Raw genomic sequence first — 20,511 nt, forward strand, 5'->3', positions numbered from 1 at the left:
ATTATTTAAACACAAACTTTTATTTTGGATGTGATTAATCGCGATTAATCTTTTGACAGCCCTAAAAATGTTATATTTTAACAAATATACTGCTATATATATATATACTCTCTTGTACCAAAACAATCTTTAAATAATAGGCCTATTTGTTGATCATTTAAGATCTATTATTCACACATGAGTTTCAAGCATTGGTTAGAACTACACGAGACCCTTTTTGCCCCAATACAAGGTTCAACACCTTACCTAACGCTTTCAGACAAAATCAAAATATGAGTCAAATATGAGAGCTGCGATTCAGGCCATCCCATCTTGACTCATGAATCACAGTTCTCCAACAGCAGACATCAGTGGCCTGTTCAAATTACACCAGTTGTTGGCAGCTTGACAATTGCAAACACACAAAAACCCTGTATAAATGGCCAATTTAAAATGACCCGTCACCTTGAGAGAGGAGGTTCAGTCAATTAAGTAACTCTAAAGCCTTTCCGTACAGACAGTTGGTCAGCAGGAAAGCGTTGGGAGATCCGTCAGGATTTGACAGACTGGACTACAGTGGCTTGATCGGTTTAGATTCTCTCGTTCTGGCATTGAGAAATGAGCTAATTAAGTGTTACAGTCACTCACCACATTATAAATAATTAACAAGCTTCTGAAAACAATAAGGCTGGTTAATCTTCCAGCGTCATGTAGATCTACATATTAAACAGCATAAATATGGTATGCAAACTACTTCGCTTGCATACTGGCAATGGCATAGGGTGAAACTAAATGAAGACTGCTTTTAAATCTGTTCAGTGCCGCAACAATTTCTCAGCAAAGCATTTAATATGCAGTGCACTCACTGCTTCCCCTGAAGCAACTTCCCACGTGCACAGCAGGAACTTGCCATTTCATATGTTGAGTTAATGTTGCTTTTCTTTGACCACACTGCCATCTAGCGGTCATTACAAGCTGCTTCACAGTCAAGCCTCATTTGAACTCTGGGAGCTTTTTTTTTTTTTTCAATGATGGATGTGGTTGCCTGGTTACCACTTTAACCTTCACAACTTGTTTTGTAGGCAGGAGTGAGATGGAGAAGAGGTAACTATGGAGACGGGTCATTTCCACTACATGTCGCTAAACATTAAACTGCAGTTTTGCAAATAACGACAGGAGGTACGAGTTTAAAAACAAGCACATGAAATGTTTACTTTTTTATACGTCATACAGTTTTCGCATACAGACAGAAAAAAAAGACTTCCTATAAAAGTATTACAAAAAAAAGGAGTGTTAAAAGAGGTGTAAAACAAAAGAACACGATTAAAAATCAACGATGGAAAATTACCGTTCAGTGCAAATGGTTGTAGTGTTGGCAGGTGGACCTTCAAACCCCATGATTATCAACTAAAATCTAAGAATAACACTTGATTCTGGTTTACACATCAGTATGGAATTCAAATCACAGGACATTTGTTTAAAAACTCTCAGAATAGCACTTGCTTTAAACGTGTGTGTTGACTCAATTTTACCAATGGGTTCAAATGACTCGGCAACTAGTCATTCAGCGGAGGGCACTGCGTACAAACAAACACAAGCTTAAACCGTAGTGTTAGTAATGGTTACAAACATTAGTGTGTCTGGATCGGTACAGTACTCGTTCATTATGTAACATACGTATGGTCACATGACCTTTCTGTTAGTGCTGCAGGTGCATATTTATAACAACAACATACAATTAAAACGCAATGGGCTCAAAGACTCGCTTCATTTTGTCAAACATACCTGATGTGTTACATGGTTAAAGAGGTAGATGCCATCAGTTACGACACAAACGGCTCATCTGAGCTGAACATACCGCCTTGTCAAGCACCGTTTTGTTTCTGAAAAAAAAAGAAATCTAGGATTTTTGTGAAACGGACAGCGAGAGAAAAACTGTTACTGAACGTGTAGCCACATACTTGAATTCCGGTCAACAGAAATCGACAAACATTTTTTTTTTAGGTAAACACTCAGAGCGAATTGAATGCTACAATTCACCAACACATGATTTTTACAAATGATTTACGCACATTCATTCTGTTTGAGTTTAAAAAAAAATGAGGCCCAGTACGTAGTACACCCATTATAGCAAACCACCGGATGGGAACTTCAGTCAAATTGCTTTGTGCATGCAAATATATAAAACACTTTTTTTAAAAGTAGAATACAATGGAAAATTTTGAGCACAGCTGAGAAAAAACCCCAAAAACAATTCATTTGTAACTTCTCTGGGATGCTATTCGATTTCAAAACATTTTAAGAAGGGAATGATGACTATGTGGAAGTATTTAAAACTAAAAAGGTCCATCCCTAAAATCATAAAAGGCATAAAATCTGTGTGGAACGTTCTAGAGAGAGTTGGAATTGAAGTGTTAAGGTGAGTCTCTAACCACAACGATCACCAGGTGCTCCTCCTCAAGTTTGCCGAGAGTTTTGAGAGCGCTCTGGAGATACTGCTGTGAGAAGTCACACGGAGGGAAGGCGTACAGCATGCCCCCCGTCTCCCGCTCTTTGGGGCCCCCGAGGGGCAAGCCGATGACCCCTGCCGCCTGCTTGTTCCTGAGGTACGTCACCAGGTTGCGCAGAAGGCGCTGTTGAAGGCCTGGTTCTGGAGGAGGGGCGTCCCGGTCCATGGGCCCCTGGACGGCGAGGAGCACGGCGTAGCTGTCCGGGCTGCCTAGCTTGATGCGGCGCGTCACCTCGTCCAGTTTGGGCTGATCCAACCTCAGCCGCTGGGCAATTTTAAGCTGCGTGATCTTGGCGCCTCCCGCTTGGTTGTCTCTCATGAGGGCGTGGAGAAAGCTCACGCCTCCCTCGAGCATGTGCATGTTTGTGGGGAAGCAGCTGTTTTTAAGGACGAGAGAACCGTGCCACACGCGGCTCAACGTCTGGGCGTATTCGGAGAGCGTGCTGGGCTTTTTGGAGTCTGTTTTGGACTTGTCCGTCTGCGAGTCAGGGTCGCTCTCGCTTTTGCGGTGGTTGCGATCCCGCTCGTCCTTCCTCAGATGCAAAGACTCGTCCTGCGCGGGACGCTCGTCGCTGGAGTGTCTGCTGATGTCAGGGGTGTGATCGAGGGGTTCTGAGGTGGAGTCCGGGAGACGCCCGCGGCCCCGGTCCGGACTGTCTTCAGGGGTGGCCGGCGCCCCTCCTCTGAGCTTTGACCGTCCGCGCTCCTCGGTGGGACGGTCGTTGGGGCTCAGGCTCCTTCGCTTGCGCCGCTCCTCCCAGTTTTTCCCCAGCCCCCGTTCGAGGTCCCGCTCCTTTACCCAGCGTTCCCGGCTGCGGCTACGACTGCGCTGACGGACCCGCCCAAACGCTTCCGGGTTCGCCCGCCGCTCCAGTCCCTTCGGCGGACTCCAGTCCCGGTCCGAAAGGCGCTCTCTTTCTCGCTCGGCGAACAGAGGGTGTGAGGGTGAGCGGGCCCTCGCTCTCAGCTCCCTCTCTAGGCTGCGGTGGCGTCCGTAACCCTCAGCGAGAATATCAAAATGAGGAGGCGGGAGCAAAGGCGGCTGGTACTGTTGAGGGTACGCCCTCGTCTCCTCCGCCTTCGCAAAATCCACACGTAGCCGACGGTTCGGACCGCCCAGAGGAAAGCCACGCATTTGCGCGCAAGCGGCCTGGGCTGCATCCAAGCTCTCATAATGAATGTAAGCAAAATTATCTCCTTTCACATAGTCAATGGTGCGAATACTCCCAAAGCGGTCAAACTCGCGTGCTAAAGCAGCGAGAGACGTATTCGGGCCAAGTCCGCCCACCCAGAGCCGAGTCGTCGGATTGGCTTTCCCGTATCCGATCTTAATCGGGTTGCCGTTAATCATACGCCCCTGCATGGCCACCTTAGCCCGGTGAGCCATATCCAAGTTCTGGAATTTAAGAAAAGCATACGCGCCGCCTTGTCCGCGAGCGGGCCGCTTGATAACGACTTCTTCAATAATCCCATACTTCTCAAATCCTTGTCGTAGTTCCACCTCAGAAATATTATGATCCAAGTTTCCTATGAACAAATTTCTCGTGGCTCTCTGATCGTCCTCTGGTTTTAAGTCATCCTCAGGAAGCTGATATGCATATGCACGGCTCCTCTCCTCCAAAGCGCTGTAATAGTCCAAAACGCGGTCCCGGCTGAGTCCCATGCCATCAACGTAATGCCTGGGTCTCACTTCCCGAAGGGCGCTAGTGCTCCCCGCGCCGGGCGACAGGGACCGCTGTCTGTAGGTGTAGGCAGCGCTGTGCAGAGATACATAACTAACATCTGGAGGCGTGACACTGCGACGCCGCATGTACATGGGTTCAACTTTGAGTGGACGATCATATAGCACCAACCTGGTTTTAGCGTGACGTGCTTCCCGTGCAATTTCTGTGTGTCTGAAGTTGACATAGGCAACGCGACCCAGTTCAGGCGTATGAGAAAGCTTAACGCTCATATCTCCAAACTTTTTAAACTCATGAAACAGTCCGTCCTCCACATGTTCATCAGAAAGCTGAGATCCAAGGTTGCTGATAAGTAGTGTCTTGTATTCTAGTCGTGTACCCACTGTTTCAGTGGCTGGTGTCACAGTCTTACCTTTAGGCAGGACTGAGGTGGTTCGGAGGGGGGCTCGACCCAGCAGACCCAGTTCGTGATGCGGGCGGTGATGCAGACTCTCTCTCTCTTCGCGGACCCGCGGTTTTTCCCGCTCTCGGCTGCGGCTTCGTTTATGATAGTTTCGGCTCTCCGCGAGCAGCAACGCGAGCGGCGGGTTCGGTTCGCGCTCTCGGTCTCGCTCGCGGACGCGTTTGGCGAGAGTTCTGGACGGACTCGCGTCGCGCTCGGCCTGCCGCTTCATTTTACAGTGATGCTCCCCCCGCAAAAATATAAAATCAGCTCCGAGGTGAAATCTCACGGCTCCAAGAGTTTTTGTACATCCGTGAGGAGGACTTTAACTAACGTTTGCACGGAAAAACGTTCGCCTGGATGTTGAGTTTCACCGATAAAAATAAAACGACAAACATTAGCGTCGCTTCGGCTGCATCTACTCCGCCATCTTGGACAAAAGGAATGTGCGCGCCCCGCAAGTGGGAGGAGCCTAGCTGACGTCAGTGCGCATTCGCGTGACGCTTTCTAAAGGAAAATCAATATTGACTGTAAAGTTCTAAGAGTTAATTATATTAATACTTTTCATAAGAATCTAATACTTATTCTCTTTCAAGAAGAGTTGAGAAAAACACAATGCCTGGATTATTGTGCTACTGCAGTCTATTTGTGAATGTGAAATAATATATAAATGCAACAATAAACCTTATCAAATCCAGTTGTGTGCATTGCATACAATATTCCCGTTATACACTGCACATTTGAGCAAATTTAGTCCACTATGCATACAGAAAATTCACATACTATGCACAGTATATGCAAAAATAGCCAAACCATCACGATACAATAATGAAAAAGGTATGCATGTCATATGACAATCCAAATAATGTGCATGAACTTATTTAATGTACCAAAAGCTGTAAAGTGATATACAAATACATGCAATGAATATTGCATTATATAACCATATCAATTCAATATCATCACATGGTGTTTTGGTAGTGAAATAAAATGCTAATGCCCTGAAGGAAATTGTACAAAAAGTGACCATGATTTAAATGGTACAATGTTAAATGCAAACATAATGATAAAAACAATATAACAAAACAAACAAAAAATAATAATAATAAAGGACAAGACCAATTTATTTTCTTCTTTTAATGAAAAAAGACAGTATAACTGTATTAAACACATTTTACACTCAAACTGACCCTCATATTTTGAAGATGAGACTTTCCTCCATTTTATTTCAAATAATGAATCAATTAAGAAAGCCTATACCCTCAAAAAAGAAAAAAGAAAAAGAAAGAAAATGTAAATCAAACTGGGCAAAGCGTGTCAAACATATTTCCCATAACATCAGGAGGCAAACATAAGTTGTGTTGGATATTATTTAGAACTACAAACTTGCACATCGCAAGTCATAAATGAAAAGTTGTATTTTTAATGGAAGTGTGTGCGCTCGGTTTCTTGAGGTTTACCCCAGGAGTACATGGTAATGTGACAACACAATGGTCAGTCAGCTTCACAGCGCAAATCTTCCACCCTAAATGCCTTTGGCCGCTGCCTTGGTCCCGTAATTCCCTGCAAGTTTACAGATCTGTCCGTGCCTTGGCTGCGTTGGGCGCATACTTGGGCATTAGCTCATTGATCTTGCGAATGAAGTCGGATTTCTCTGCGCATCCTTTGCAGGATTCGCCCCATTCCTCCAGAATTTTCTTCAGATCTTTCACTTTCAACTTCTTCAGGTCGACGGAGCTCAGGTCAACTTGTTTATCTAGGAGGAGGAACATGCATTTAGTGGCTGGCAGTATATATTATCTTATAACTATACAGAGTGGATATAGCTCAATAGATTGGTAAGAGTGATTTATTGGGCATCATGGGATGGGCAGGATGCTTAAACAAACAGAACTATGGATTTGATATAGTTACTCGCCAACCATATTATATCTGGCAGCAGTTCTTCTAACCCTATTGATGGAGTGTGTAGCTTTTCATTTCTTTAACAACCATGTAGGAAGACACATCATGGCCATATTAATGGAAATTACATTTATTTCCATCAATGTTTGGTCAAGATCTTGTTTTGTCAATGCAAGAGTCCAGCACTCTGTAAAGCAGGCGTTCTCAACCCTGGTCCTCGAGGGCCACTATCCTGCAGAGTTTAGCTCCAACCCTAATCAAACACACCTGAACCAGCTAATTAGGCTCTTCAGGATTACGAGAGAGCTACAGACAGGTGAGTTTGATCAAGGTTGGAGCTAAACTCTGCAGGAAAGTGGCCCTCGAGGACCAGGGTTGAGAACGCCTGCTGTAAAGTCTCCTCCAGCACATCCCAAAGACTTTCAATGAATGATTCTTCATGCTCCTCCCAACCATTTTTTCACAGTTTGATTCTGATGAATCTTGACATTGTCATCCTGAAATATGGCCATGATGTGTCTTCATACTAATTGTTTAAGAAATGAAAAGCTACACACTCCATCAATAGGGTTAGAAGAACTGTTGCCAAACATATAACATGCTAGAAACATAATAATCACTGCAATAATGATCCAATCATAGACTCTAAAGCATTTGCCTATTTAAATGGCCGGCCAGTGTATTTTTCTATGCAACTTACCATATTTCAGTTCACAGATTTGACTGTCCTTCTTTTTGAGCTTTTCACAGATCTTATCCGTTGGCACATGGTGACTCATCGGTTTGGAAACTTCATTGATAATTTTTGTTGCTGCGTCACTTGTTGCCCCTATATAATAACACTACAAACACACACACACAAAGTTAGAATAAACAAACAGAAATAATGCAAGAAAGAAAAAAAGCAAAATTCATTGATACACACAAAGACTTACAAAGCGGTTTTCTTTCCCTTTGGTATCTTTGCAAAATTTTAGAATAGCTTTTTCGATGGAGTCACTGTTGAACTTGACGTCGTCGTCTTTTAGCGTCTGGTAAAACCGTTCCAGGAAACCCACACAGACTGCAATGCAAAAATCATGCACAAAGGACATTTTTTTTCTTTGAAAACGATACATTACGGCTTACAAGCAAGATTTACTTTACAATACAGCGATATCTAACTGATGAAAAAATATGTGATGTGTATTCACTATTAAAGTATACATGTCTTTTAAGTTTTTCCACCCCATAATAATTATTCCAAGTAAGGAATTTCCTGATATTTCCAAGTGGCAACCCTGTTAAAACCCGAGCAACAAGATTAGTCGCATTTATGAATCATCAAGATAAATGTCATATTTAGCATCATATCAGTTATTTATTTACTGATCAGTTTATGAATACGAAAATAGGAAATGATGTAGGATAGTTCTGAATATGAAGTGCTTATGGGTTCTGATAATAACCTGCATTATGTCATCCACAGTTTACAGTATGATATGAGGGTCTAAAAGATTTTCATTGAAAACAAAAAGTATGTGACCTAATTTACAAAATTACATAAATAAATGTCTTGACAATAATAATATAAAATACTTTATATTTATAAAATACTTATTTTTCTAATATATCGTTTTAGAAATATACTACACATTATGAATATACACTACAGCTTAACACCTTAAAAACCAAATCAACTAAATAACTAAAGTAGTTAACAGTAGGAAACAAACACCAAAAATACCCAATAAAAATACCTCAACTAAACATACAACATAGCTAAACTAAAGCCACTGAATAACACGCAGAAGTGAGACTCTTCTGACAGGTAATATGTGTTTCCTGCACATGTTTACATCATGAAGATATTAAACAAACTCACCTTCACACTCTCCATCTTTCAAAGCGTCACTGTAGCTCGGAACCAGCGCCAGGGCCAGTGCAACGGAAAGCCCACTTAAATATAACATCCTAAAACCAAACAAACGTCTTTAACTACTTAAATACGGTATGAAAAAGTGCTAGACTTGGTTCTGAACGATCATTAAAGATACCGGCTCGAGAACACGCAACGTACCGATTCAACAGCGCTTCCTATTGAAAGTTCCCGCCCCCTCTCGCATCTGATTGGTTACCGGTACACTCTTCGCTCGTCTATTGGCTGGCGTATGACGTCGCAACACGCACTCTTGTCTGAATGGATGTGCAGTGTTCATCCAGGGAGTGAGTCCAGTTGGCGGCCTCTGATTGGCTCTGAAGGTGAACATTCCTGGTGACGATATACGGCTTGATGATGTGTGGTTTGCACCAGCGCCATGTTTGTAGTTCTCCTCCATCCGGTGACGCTTTACATAAATCAACTGTCATCATTCCACCAAAATTTGCTTTATCAGTAAGTATATTATAAAAGAAGGCCATTTTGTGATATTTCTCTCACATGAACAGTATATTGGTGTCACCAAAAGGCAATAGGCCTACCACTTTAGTTCCAAACATTTGCTATAGCACTTTAAACAGTAAATCCACTCTTTATTCAGGTACGAGTTAGCTTAGTATGTATTGGTTAATGAATGTAAGTTAGATAGTAACCAAAAAGCTTAACTGAGTTCTCAGAACTACTGTTCACACTAAGAAATAATCTACACCATTAGTCGATAATTTTGTTTATTATAAGTGTTTAAAAGTTACATTAAATGCCACATTAAATGTTTAAGCTCTTTAAAGTCGGGTGGATTCGGATTGGCTGTCAATGTTTTTAGCGTTCATTAGCTGAAAAAAAAAATGTGATTGCAACTCGTTATCGTTGTTTTGTTGACTTCTCTATTCATTTAACTTTATGGTTTTTCGGTATGAGCATCCATAATTTTCATTTTGAGGCAAGTTTTTTTGCTGTTTGTTTAGTTCTTTTCAAGGTCCTTTTAATACTTTGCTGCCAATAAACACACACACACACACACACACACACACACAAAACAACAACAGAGAACTTATGGTAATGACTCAATCACACGTCCAAGTAAAGGAAAGAAGGCAAATAGCAGTCGATAAAACATTATCTTTAATATTAGGCATTATTAATGAATTACACGTCACAGCGGTTAAGTGAGTAGGAAAGAAAAAGTGTGTATTTACATCTAAAATCCACACCACATTTATTCATGCTAGCACAATATATACAGAAAAAATACTTTGAGAATACTTGTACAAAGGTTTTCGTATTTCTGCATGGTAAAACAAAACGCTCTTCAGATTTCAATGCAAAATACACAAAATAACTGTAGTGAGTAGGCCATTGAAAGATTTTTTTTTTTTTTTTTTTTCACTTGTTTGCAGTTTAGTTTTAAAAACACATTTACATCAGAAAGTACAAGGCAGACAATTAATCTCAGTCTATACATGATTTGTCCCTCTTGACCATATAAATACAAAGCTTTTGAAGGATTATATACACAAAATAAAGCCAGACATGGTGTGGTACGAACTGTAATGCAGGCCAGAGCGTTTAGTACCCCTCTTTACTTAGTTTTTCATATGTACAGAGACCAACAACAAAAAAGAACATTTCCCTTTGCACACCCATTTCATCCTGTCACATTACCAGAAACTGTCATTTCAAATGTATGACAATATTTACCGCATTCAAGTCATCAATCCTTTCAGGAAAATAAACCCAATATTTCATTAGCAATTCACACATAACAACAGTATTGATCTGGAATTGAATTAGAGGAGCTGATCAGGGCAACCTCATCATGTAAAAAATAAAATGTCACCCTCAATCTGAAACTTTGAATCCAAAACGGTCAGCTTGCCTCCATGGAGATATCAAACATGTAAAATATGTACACTCGTTTTTTTTTGTTTTTTTGTTTGTTTTTTACAGTTGCTTGTGCCAAATGAGTAACCTTCATGTAAAGCATAAGGTTTTAATGAATTGTGATTATAATACTTTTTTATCTAGAACTTTTTTGCTTGGATATACAAGCAACATTACGATGGTGAACGAATACAAGACACACAGTATCCGTCAGACCATATTTACATGCAAAATGTCTAGAAAGCATAATAAGAAATGCTCAAAACAACAAATATTAATGCATTTTAGTTTTATCAGTGCTAATATTCACAGAATGGGCTGTGACGGATATACTTCGACACTCTGTCTTATAACACTCGATCTTTGCATAGATTCCAGTTCCTTCCCTGATCACTGAATATTCAATGTGTATAAAAATTATTTATATTGTTTGAATTAACCCTAAAATTATTAAAGTTAATATAAACAAGTATTATTAACTAATCACTCAACCCATTTCTATATGTCTTTGGAGACATTACACACTTACTTTATCATTTTATGTCTTTATAATTTAGTAAAGAAAATAATAATATGTAATAATATACAACTGCATACCATCAGCAGTTTCCCAAGTTTCACTTTATGAGGAAGAGCATATAAACGAATAGACAATGGAAGTTTATGTCTTTTCTGACTAACGGAAAACAGATGGGAATATTTTTTGAATGTAATGAACATTTACAGAAGGCCCTCTATCATGTGTATTTGCTTTATCTGGCCATTAAAAGATTGTTAGTGATGAACCATCAGTCATATCAGCCATTACGATACATGCATTTCTCTCTGTACATATCCTGCCATGAAAAGTTTTCATTTCACAAAAGTTTACCTAAAAACTTGCCTTTGCGTTTGATAATTTGGGGCTTAAGTACATTTCATACTATGAGCAGCCTAAAGTATACTTTTGTGTTTGCATGCCAGAAATAAATAAAATTAAACAGGAAGCTTAATTAAGTGATACAAAACCAAATTAAACCACATCATTCATTTGTGTAGGGCCTAACAGTGCAGTACAAAATAAAATAAAATCAATAAATAAAAAGAGATTATTTATAATACAGATTGCAAAATTAATGGGAGAACACCCATAATAAAAAATAAAAATACAGTGGTTTTAAAATATTAATAAAATAAAAGATATGCCTAACCATGTGAACGTTTCTGTGACAAGTGAGTGTCTGTCCGTATATCGTATGACACAATGAAATCACAGCCAATCAGAATATATGTGATGTTTAAAGGAGTCATGAATTGAGAAACCAAGTTTTCCTTGATATTTTGACATGTAAGAGCTCATTGTACTAATAGAACATCCTATAAGTTTCAGAATTCAAAACTTCCTCGTTAGTCCAAAAACAGCTTGAAATCAAGCTCAGAAAACGACTCGTTTTGAATTTTGTCACATTATGACATAATAGACGCATCACATCTTTGGCCCCGCTCACTGGACCGTTAGTGAGATGAGAAGAGTGACATAGGACCAATGGACTAAAAATAATATTATCTTCCTAAGGATCCTGATGCTAGAAAAGTGCTTATTTATATTCAACAATGTGAATGTATAAGTAGTGCATTATTTCTTTGTTTGGTACATTTCACTGTGGATTCTTTGTCAAATCAGTCGCAATTTCGGCGCAGGCTTTGCAAACAGACTGTTACTGCAAGATATGGACCTGACAGTAATGCCACAACATGTAAGTAACCGTGTTCATTTTATTTCCTAATCTGTGATCAGTGATTTCTGATATGATTAATGTACAGTTCTTTGTCTCAAAATCGTTTATTGCTGTTTATGCGTCAGTAAATCAAGCCAGTGACAAAACGGTCAACTTCACTTAATAGCATTATAGTAATCTGATATTTAATTTGTGATACTGACTGAGCTATCAATCACTCAGTGTGAGTTTATCTGTGACTGAGTTCTGGACTTTCGCCAAAACTCCCGTTATAATCAATGACACTGTCTAAACTGCACAACGAATCTCTTACTTACATCGTGTTTTCACTGTTAGTTATGATGAAAGCATTCGTGAGAGTGCAGAAATCGAGTTGGAATGTGTTGCATTCATAGGCTCAACAGATACATCTGTCATCGGCTACATGCTCATCACTGCAACCTTTCATGTCACGGGAGTAGATCTTAATATAATGTAATAATAGACACTTTTCATGATTAATTAATCGCGACAGCTGTATTAGTAAAAACGTAGTAAAATTTTTCAAGAAAGTTCCACATAAGTAATACTTATTTTATATGCAAAGATGTTAGCCAATCACAGAAGTGGACGTTTACATTGAAGTCTCACAGCAGACACGCCCCTTAAAACAGAGCGTTCAAATCAGAGGGCTAAAATCTGGGTAAAAAATGTCCTTTTATTTCTAAATTATGACAATTTTTTGATGTAAAAATCATACTAACATTATAAGTACACCTCAAACATTATAAAATAATAAAAAAATGCAGTTCATGACCCCTTTTAACAGAGTTGTATGGAGTAAGGTTTTGGACCAGTGAGATTTAACTGTGGGCGGAGCTACCCATAATGACACAAATCGCCTGACAAGCTAAAATTAACATATAGCTTTTACAACTTGTCACTTTATTGGATGTGTGTTCTTGCTTTCCTTTGGAAAATGAAATTTAAATTGGCCAGCAAATTTAGGGTTTTCAGCCACATTAATTTATCCCAATATGCAGTGTTGCTCAAATCAGAAATAATCATGAGGATGTGGATGAGGGTGTGTACATATACAGTATAAGCAATAACAAGCCCTCCCTTCAAGTGATGTAGGGTAATATTATCACCACCATTGAAGAGAACATGCACATTGTACATACAAAATTTGCTTTTTAAATAACATATACTTTCAAGTCGTCAGAAGTTAATATGCAAACACCATCAGGTACTGAATTTGCATCTATCAGCAGTTGAAAGACTTTAGAAAAGTCACAACATAAAACACACTCATGAATCTTGCCTCATTTCCACCTTTAAAAATGTGTGATAGGCTATAATCTTTCATAGACATATACACTATAATATAATCTAAGCTGTATTTATTCTAACTCTGTTTTTGTATTTTTTTCAATACAATTATATTAAAGTCTTGGAATTTTATAACAGCTCTATCTAAAAATATACTTCTTTATTAAAACTGTCAACTCAGAGGAACAGAAATCAATTCCCAAAGGAACCCACTGAGACCAAAAGCCGCTTTACTGTGAGGAGACATCTGTGAAATGGCTTTAATTTAACAGCGCTTTGGCTGTTGTGTTATTAGCATAACGGGGTAGTAACGTTTAGAGTGGCTGATTTGCTTTCGCAGCACGACAATATTGTGGGTGTAATGAGGCTTTACAAAGATTGTAAAAGCCTCTTACTGTCAAATCAGTGCAGATTCTCTCTGAGGAGAAGCTTCCCACAACCGTGCAGGAGTTAACAGACGTTCTGTGAAGTGTTTTAAGATCTCTAATGAAGTGTTAGCATGTATCAGCCACCGTATTAACAAAACCGCGTCTGAGGCTTTTACAATGAGCATGCTTAGTCGATGAGGAGATCTTCAAACTCCTTCAAAGATCATCTGAAATCCACCCTTATGTGGGCTAGCGGGATGTAACTTAATTTAAATTTTAGCCACTATCTAAAGAACCACATTTCCACTTTTGACTGCTGCTAGCACTTTCTGAATTATTTCAGAATTTAATAAAATAAAAAGGCAAAACTAATAAGGTTTTTGGTGCTCAAAGGTTAAGTGCTAAAGTGCTACCCAAACAAAACTGAACAATGCCTATTGATAAGGTTTGTCAACACTCTTTCTGAAGGTGTATGAATTACATATCGAAACTATTGTGATGATGATTATGAAGTGTTTTCAAGTTGTAGACCTTGACAAGAGATGTATCTATGTATCTATCTCACCTCAAAACCACCTGAATCTCATTTTGTGCTTCCTGTTTCATCTGAAAGTCTCTTTTCATACCATTGCAAATTTCTGGATTTTCAACATATCTGTATTATCCAATCAACATACTGATACTAATGAGGGGAAGTAGCTTGGGCTCTACACTCAGTTTGAACTCAAGGCTCCAGGGCAACTCCCAACCAACAACCACTAAGTGCAAAACAAAACATCTCAATAGCATGTAGAAGCTCAGCAACATGGCAAGCACTTCTTAAAAGGTGTAAAAGACCTACACTGGATACATGGGAAGTAGAGGAGAAGGTTCAAATCAGTCATTTCTTGGGACTTTCCCAAAACCCAACCACCTATAACACCAAAACCAACGATCCAAGCTGAACCTTGTTCTTTGTCTATTCTTCGCTGATGCCATGTTCCCATGCCACCTTGGCCTGCTCCTCCTTGTTAGTGAGCAGAGGCTGGGAGATCTTGCGGGGCATGGGTCTCGGGACCGGTCTCAGGTCCTCTTCAGGGATGCACCCTTCCCTCAGGTAAGGTTTGGGAGGCAGAGCAGGTGCAGGCTCATGGTGGTGGTAGTGCGGGTGGGTGATGTGTATAGCATGTGGGTGGTGATGGTGGAGATGGAGGTGATGGTGGTGGTGGCCATCGGTGGGCATCCCTGGGGTTACACCCAACGGGGCTGAGTGACTACGGCACGGAGCGGGCTTGAGAGGGTCCAGAACTTCAGGCTCGGAGACGCTGTAGCGTACGGGGAGGTAGGGACTCTCGGCTTCCTCTGTGTCCGTGGTCCAAGCCTGGCTGCTCGGCATCGAGTCCAAGGTGTCGGCTCGAGCCGGAGGCTCGGAGGAGGACTGGGCGAAGTTGCTCTCGCTCAAAGAGGAGACGCCACTGCTGGCGCTGCCGGACAAGGTGGAGTTACTGCCATCCAGGCCCGATTGTGGACTGGTGGGTGAGGCAGGTATAGGGTGCAGGGGCGACTGGTGAGGAAAGGTAAAGCAGGTTTTTGTATTCAATATATTGTATCTGTTGCAATGTTCAAACGTAAGATCAGTAGGATAACATTAAGAAGACCTAAGAGCAAGGGTGCTCAATCCACCTCCTGGAGAACTTCCTCCATCCAGTTCCAACCCTGCTTGTTGATCTTTCAATGAACTTCCATTAAAGGAATAGTTCATGCAAAAATTACAATTCTGTCCTCATTCACTCACCCTTAACATGAAGGTGAACTTGTCTACTAACCTACATTGGATAGCTACAGTATTGACAAAAATGTTGTAAACATGTTTGCCTAAAATTATGCCCATTCGTATAACCAGTGGCAAACATAGTAAGCAAAACAGCCAAATGAGCCCAAAGACCTTCTCTGGATGCTTCTGGTATATTGATCAAAATTTGTATTTAAAGGTGGATCTCCAGGAGCAGGATTAAGCACCTCTGTCTTAAAGCTGCCATCATAACTGAAGTGTACCTTCTAACTGTGTTTAATTATTTTACAGTACAATAACACTCTTGAGACTTCTATTGCTATTCTAAAGACATTTAGATGTTTTATTTGTGGTTTCTGGATGACTTGCTTTAACCTTATCCTAAGCTAAAATTACCAATTTTTATCCTACTGATCTCCCTTTTATGATAGAGAAAATAATACCCAAGCACACACATACTGTACACATACATTATTTGCACTACTGATGCATACATATACAAATGCACATGAAACGATTGCAATATGAACCCAAAACACCTTAGCATCTTAGGGACACCAAAAACAGTTATTTCCAGAACCAGAAGTTTTTTTTTAGGCTCGAGGTGTTTTGACTTGAGAACAAGCAGGGACATCCGAGGTCAATCTCGGAATGGTAGCGCGGAATGCATGCATGAGGAGGACTAATAGGACACATCTAGGCGGAGGATACCTTTCTTAAGGAGCGCGCGGGGAGAGCTGGAGGGAGTTCGCTGATCTGGTGGTGGAAAGCATCAAAGTGCATCGAGAAGTGTCCTAAAGGGGGACACACAATTGGACAGAACCAGGGTTGGAAAGAGCACACGCCGGTACACACGCACACATAAACACTTGTTGACATGCACATTCACTCAGCATGCACTATGATGGACTCTTTCTGAACTTAGCTGATGTTCAGAGGAGAATTCTGGCTGGGGAAAAGGGGATGAGGAGGAAATAACTCTAGATCGTGTGAGGATATACACTAGAAGACAAGGATCAATTATCAACTGTGAGGAAAAAAAGCTATAGAAATATAAGGGAGAATGTTACACTTACGACACATTTGGGCAGTTGACATAATGTGTAATATTATTTTGTGTAATTTTTCTTATACATTATTTGCATATGCATTTTAAAATAAATCAAAATAAAATAATTAAAATTGTGATTAGGTTAAAGATCCCATTAAATCAAGCTAATTTAGTCCTTATTTATTGGTGTTAAGACCCTGTATATGCTAGTGCACTCCTTAAAATTGACAAAATGTAGCAGATATCGCATTTAAAATGTATTACTCTTAGCAGAAAATGTTGGTGTATACATTTTTTTGTGTAATAAAATCCATCAAATAACAAATATATCCTGTCCCAATTTCCTGTTAAATAGGAAATGTGAACAGAGTAAAAAACTTTGCTTGGCAAGTTTGTTGGAGTCTTTTAAGCTTATCTTTACTGTGGTTATGTGGGAGGATAACAATGTGTCCAAACAGCTTAATAGTGAGAAATGCTGTAATATGAAAAAAGGGATTTTTTTTTTTACAGCATGTTTTATTTTTTATAATTATGCATGCAGTTTTTAAGACTACATCAAACTAATGGTACGTTTCCACGACAATGATAAAACTAAAGCTAGTTTTAAAAACTGAAAAGGTTTTCCTTTGCATTTTTTTTTATGTACAGACAACACCATTGTCAAGACAATCCCCATTCACACAGCTCCGCGAAAACTACTAACAACGCTGTATTCTGCTGCCAGGCCAGTAGGTGGCGATGTCACTTTGTAAAGAAAATCTACACGCCTATAGACTGAACAAGTAATACGCATGCATTTGATAACTTTGTCATTTTAAAAAATTCATGTTTTCGTAGTTTACATGGAGACGGTAATGGGATCGTTTTCAAAAACGTGCACTTTGAAACCGGTTTTCAAAAGTTTGCATTTTCAGGTCCCCAAAACGCTGTTGTGGTGTAAAAGAACAGCCAAAACGCATAAAAAGTGTTGTGTAAACGGCCCGTTAGATTACATTTAACTTCATTAAACTAAGACTACCCTTTATTTATAAATGTCATTATTTTATTATGTATAAAAGATGCACAGTTAGAGAATAAATTATATATATCCATTTGCTTCTAGATATGGATTTAATCATACAGGTGTGATCCAATAACATCCTTCAAGATACAGCGACAGCTGTTTAACCCAGAGGAGAATATTTAATGAAGCCAACGACGCGGCTCCTTATCATGCGTAGATAATCCAACGTAGCCAATGTCTTTCATAACATTTCAAAAGTAAAAGCACTGGGTTCATGAAAGATATTGTTAATCTTTCCTCAAAGATACTGTTGTTTCTTACCGGGAGGGAGGGTGCGGGGGGGAACGGGTGGGGCCATCACACTCCCGACATGAGCAGAGAGGAACGGCAGAGTGTCCCTGGTGCCACTGTCCAAACTCCAGCTGCTGGGAGCTGTCAACACTGCCAGAAAGAGCAAAGACCACCATCACTTTATACATCACTACTGACCAGCTGGATCCTAATCTGAAGGTCAGATATCTCAAGAATGGCTGCTTAGCATACTGAGGTTTGGATTCTGGTGTTTCCAACCAGACACTAGCTAAAGTAGCGTAATGAGAAAGACTTCCTTAGCAAGTATCTACCTTTGTTTACTAAAGTTGTTAATGAAAATAAAAGTCATTTTGCTACAAAGACTTAGCGAGAGTCTAGTTTATAAACTGCAAAGATTAAGTCTTCAGGCCAGATTTACTAAACAGGGCAAATTAAACAGCGCCGATGGGAGTGGAAATTTCTGTGCGTGATCTACTGACGATGCACACATTAAAGAATGTAGACACAGCCGGATCATTTCCATAATGACAAACACAATCTACCAAGAGCAGCAGAAATTAGTGTCTGGTTTTGCGGTAATTAATGGCGGAAATACCAGTAAATTGACTAGGACAAACCTTAGTAAATCACCTTGCACGATTCATTTAAATACTCTTCTCCCATAAATAAGGTCAGCCGCAGAAATGACCCTGTCCACACCTTTTCAGCAATAATTTTTCACTGCGTGTCTTTAGTAAATCCTGACAGTCATTTTTTAACGCCAAAAGAGGGTTTACGCTGCCGCATGCTGTTAGTAAATCTGGCCCTTAAAAATTAAGCGTCCATGAGCTCAAACATTTAGAATAAGGCTGGACTGTGTGCGGACTCTCTTAACTTTCAGTGCTGCCATTGGTCTTTGGTCAGCTGGGAATATAACTGAAACTGTCGCTGCATCCAAAAAGGCCCACTTCCCTACTATATAGTATGTGAAAAGCGGTACACCAAAAGAGTAGTATGTGCGAACACATTATTTGAAAAACAAAAGCGAAAAGTACCCAGATGACCAACAACTTCCAGTGAGATTCTGCAGTATGTATTCAATGTATACTTTACTTTCCTATGCGGCCACGGGAGAGGAGTCGTGACTGGCAGGTAAGCGTAGTAGGTCACATGACAAAGCCAACATGACCGATGTAGTACGTCCGGAATGCATTCATACAACAAATACACATACTAAATAGAACATACTTTTTAATGGTCACAAAGTCGGTAGTACCTACTCAGACTGTATGCACTTTTTGACGCAGCAAGTATTGTGATTTCTGCCTGGGGTGAGGGGATTGTGGGTTTGTGGATGGATAGAGGGGTACAGTGGGTTCAGAGAATCATACACACCCAGTCATACCTTTATCAGCCACAGAGAGATTAGGGTCACTGCACGGTTTGCAGGGACCAATGACCTGATGGTATAGAGCCCTCTGATGGTTAGTAGGCTGGTGGAAAAAAAGCAAAATAAAAAAAAAATTACTGCCGTTACGTTACCCTCATAACTGAGGTCATATAATTTCCTGACACAGTTTAATGGATTTGCGAAAATTAGCTGCATCTTGTGGTTACGCACCTGTCCGTTCTCGGTTATGTTGGGGTACATGGCACTGCTGGGACGGTCCCTGTGCGGCGGTAGAAGCATCAACAACTCTCGATTGTGCCTGTATCTGTCAGGTAGTGATGGGGACCCAACTGGAGAGAAAGGAAAAGATCTGTACGTTGAGACTAGAAAAGCCATCTTTGAGCTGAGATGTTCTTTTGAGTGAAGCTAGAAGATATTGATTGTCACCACAGTAAATGAATGTTCAAATCCCAGTGCGTTATAGTTCTCAAACATTGGTTGGGAAACACTCAAATCTGGTGTTATTATGAAGTTTACTGTTGCTCACCTCTGATGCTGCCGTGCCCTGAGTTGATCATCTGAGATGGAGCTGAATGCGTTGAGCTCAAGCTGGATGATGATGGACTGGGCTGAAATGTTACACAGAGGGGAAACAATTACTTTAAAAGATCAGGTACAATATTCTTGGTAGTTGCTATGGTGTTCTGAGAGGTTGGCAGATAGTTGCTAGGTGGTGAGGGTTTCTAGGGTGTTACTAGGCAGTTGATTGGTTGTTCTGATATTTTGATAGGGTATTGCTAAATGACAGGTGGTTTCTGGGGTGCTATGAGTGTTTGCTAATGCTAAGGTGTTGCTTGGATATTATGGGTGGTTTCTAGGGTGTTGCTAGGGCATTGTTATGAAGAATGTAGTGTGTTCTGAGAGGTTGCCTGGGAATTGCTAGGGGGTGGGTGGCTTCTAGGGTGCTGTTGCTCAGGTGTTGCTAGGACATTGTTAGGCAGTTTCTAGGTTGTTCGAAGAGGTTGCTAGGGTATTGCTAGGTGATGTGTGCTTGTTAGGGTGCTATGAATATGCGTTAATGAGACATTTCTTAGGATATTTTGGGTTGGTTGGATGGTCTCTAAGGTGTTGCTAGACAGTTGCTTGGATATTGCTAAGCAGTGCTAGGAAGTTGTTAGGCAGTTGTTTGGTTGTTCTGAGATGTTGATAGGGTATTGCTAATTGATAGGTGGTTTCTGGGGTGCTATGAGTGTTTGCTACTGCTAAGGTGTTGCTTGGATATTATGGGTGGT

At 40.3% G+C, this 20,511-nt stretch overlaps 3 protein-coding genes across 8 annotated transcripts in view; all 3 read right to left on the reverse strand.

The window, feature by feature from the left end:
• Positions 1-1,165: 1,165 nt before the first annotated feature.
• On the reverse strand, positions 1,166-5,054 carry rbm15b (RNA binding motif protein 15B). The gene has a single exon (XM_084116908.1). It carries the CDS (start codon positions 4,842-4,844, stop codon positions 2,394-2,396), a length of 2,451 nt encoding a protein of 816 aa, XP_083973034.1. The 5' UTR covers positions 4,845-5,054; the 3' UTR covers positions 1,166-2,393.
• Positions 5,055-5,734: 680 nt separating this feature from the next.
• manf (mesencephalic astrocyte-derived neurotrophic factor) lies at positions 5,735-8,624 on the reverse strand. Its single transcript, XM_084117891.1, has 4 exons — positions 8,382-8,624; positions 7,453-7,580; positions 7,218-7,359; positions 5,735-6,368 (listed from the first exon to the last, which is right to left on the reverse strand). Exons 1-4 carry the CDS (start codon positions 8,467-8,469, stop codon positions 6,184-6,186), a joined length of 543 nt encoding a protein of 180 aa, XP_083974017.1. The 5' UTR covers positions 8,470-8,624; the 3' UTR covers positions 5,735-6,183.
• Positions 8,625-9,534: 910 nt separating this feature from the next.
• dock3 (dedicator of cytokinesis 3) overlaps positions 9,535-20,511 on the reverse strand; it is a 188,068-nt gene continuing 177,091 nt past the window's right edge. For all 6 annotated transcript variants that reach the window (XM_084116297.1, XM_084116295.1, XM_084116296.1 and 3 more), the window contains 6 exons: positions 19,767-19,848; positions 19,451-19,569; positions 19,235-19,322; positions 17,860-17,979; positions 16,196-16,278; positions 9,535-15,256 (listed from right to left, as the gene is read on the reverse strand). In XM_084116297.1, coding sequence (XP_083972423.1) covers positions 14,672-15,256; positions 16,196-16,278; positions 17,860-17,979; positions 19,235-19,322; positions 19,451-19,569; positions 19,767-19,848 — 1,077 coding nt within the window. In that variant the 3' untranslated portion in view covers positions 9,535-14,671. The remainder of the gene's footprint in view (positions 15,257-16,195; positions 16,279-17,859; positions 17,980-19,234; positions 19,323-19,450; positions 19,570-19,766; positions 19,849-20,511) is intronic.

Source organism: Abramis brama (assembly GCF_963993115.1).
Source record: "Abramis brama genome assembly, chromosome: 6".
Lineage (NCBI taxonomy): Eukaryota > Metazoa > Chordata > Actinopteri > Cypriniformes > Leuciscidae > Abramis > Abramis brama.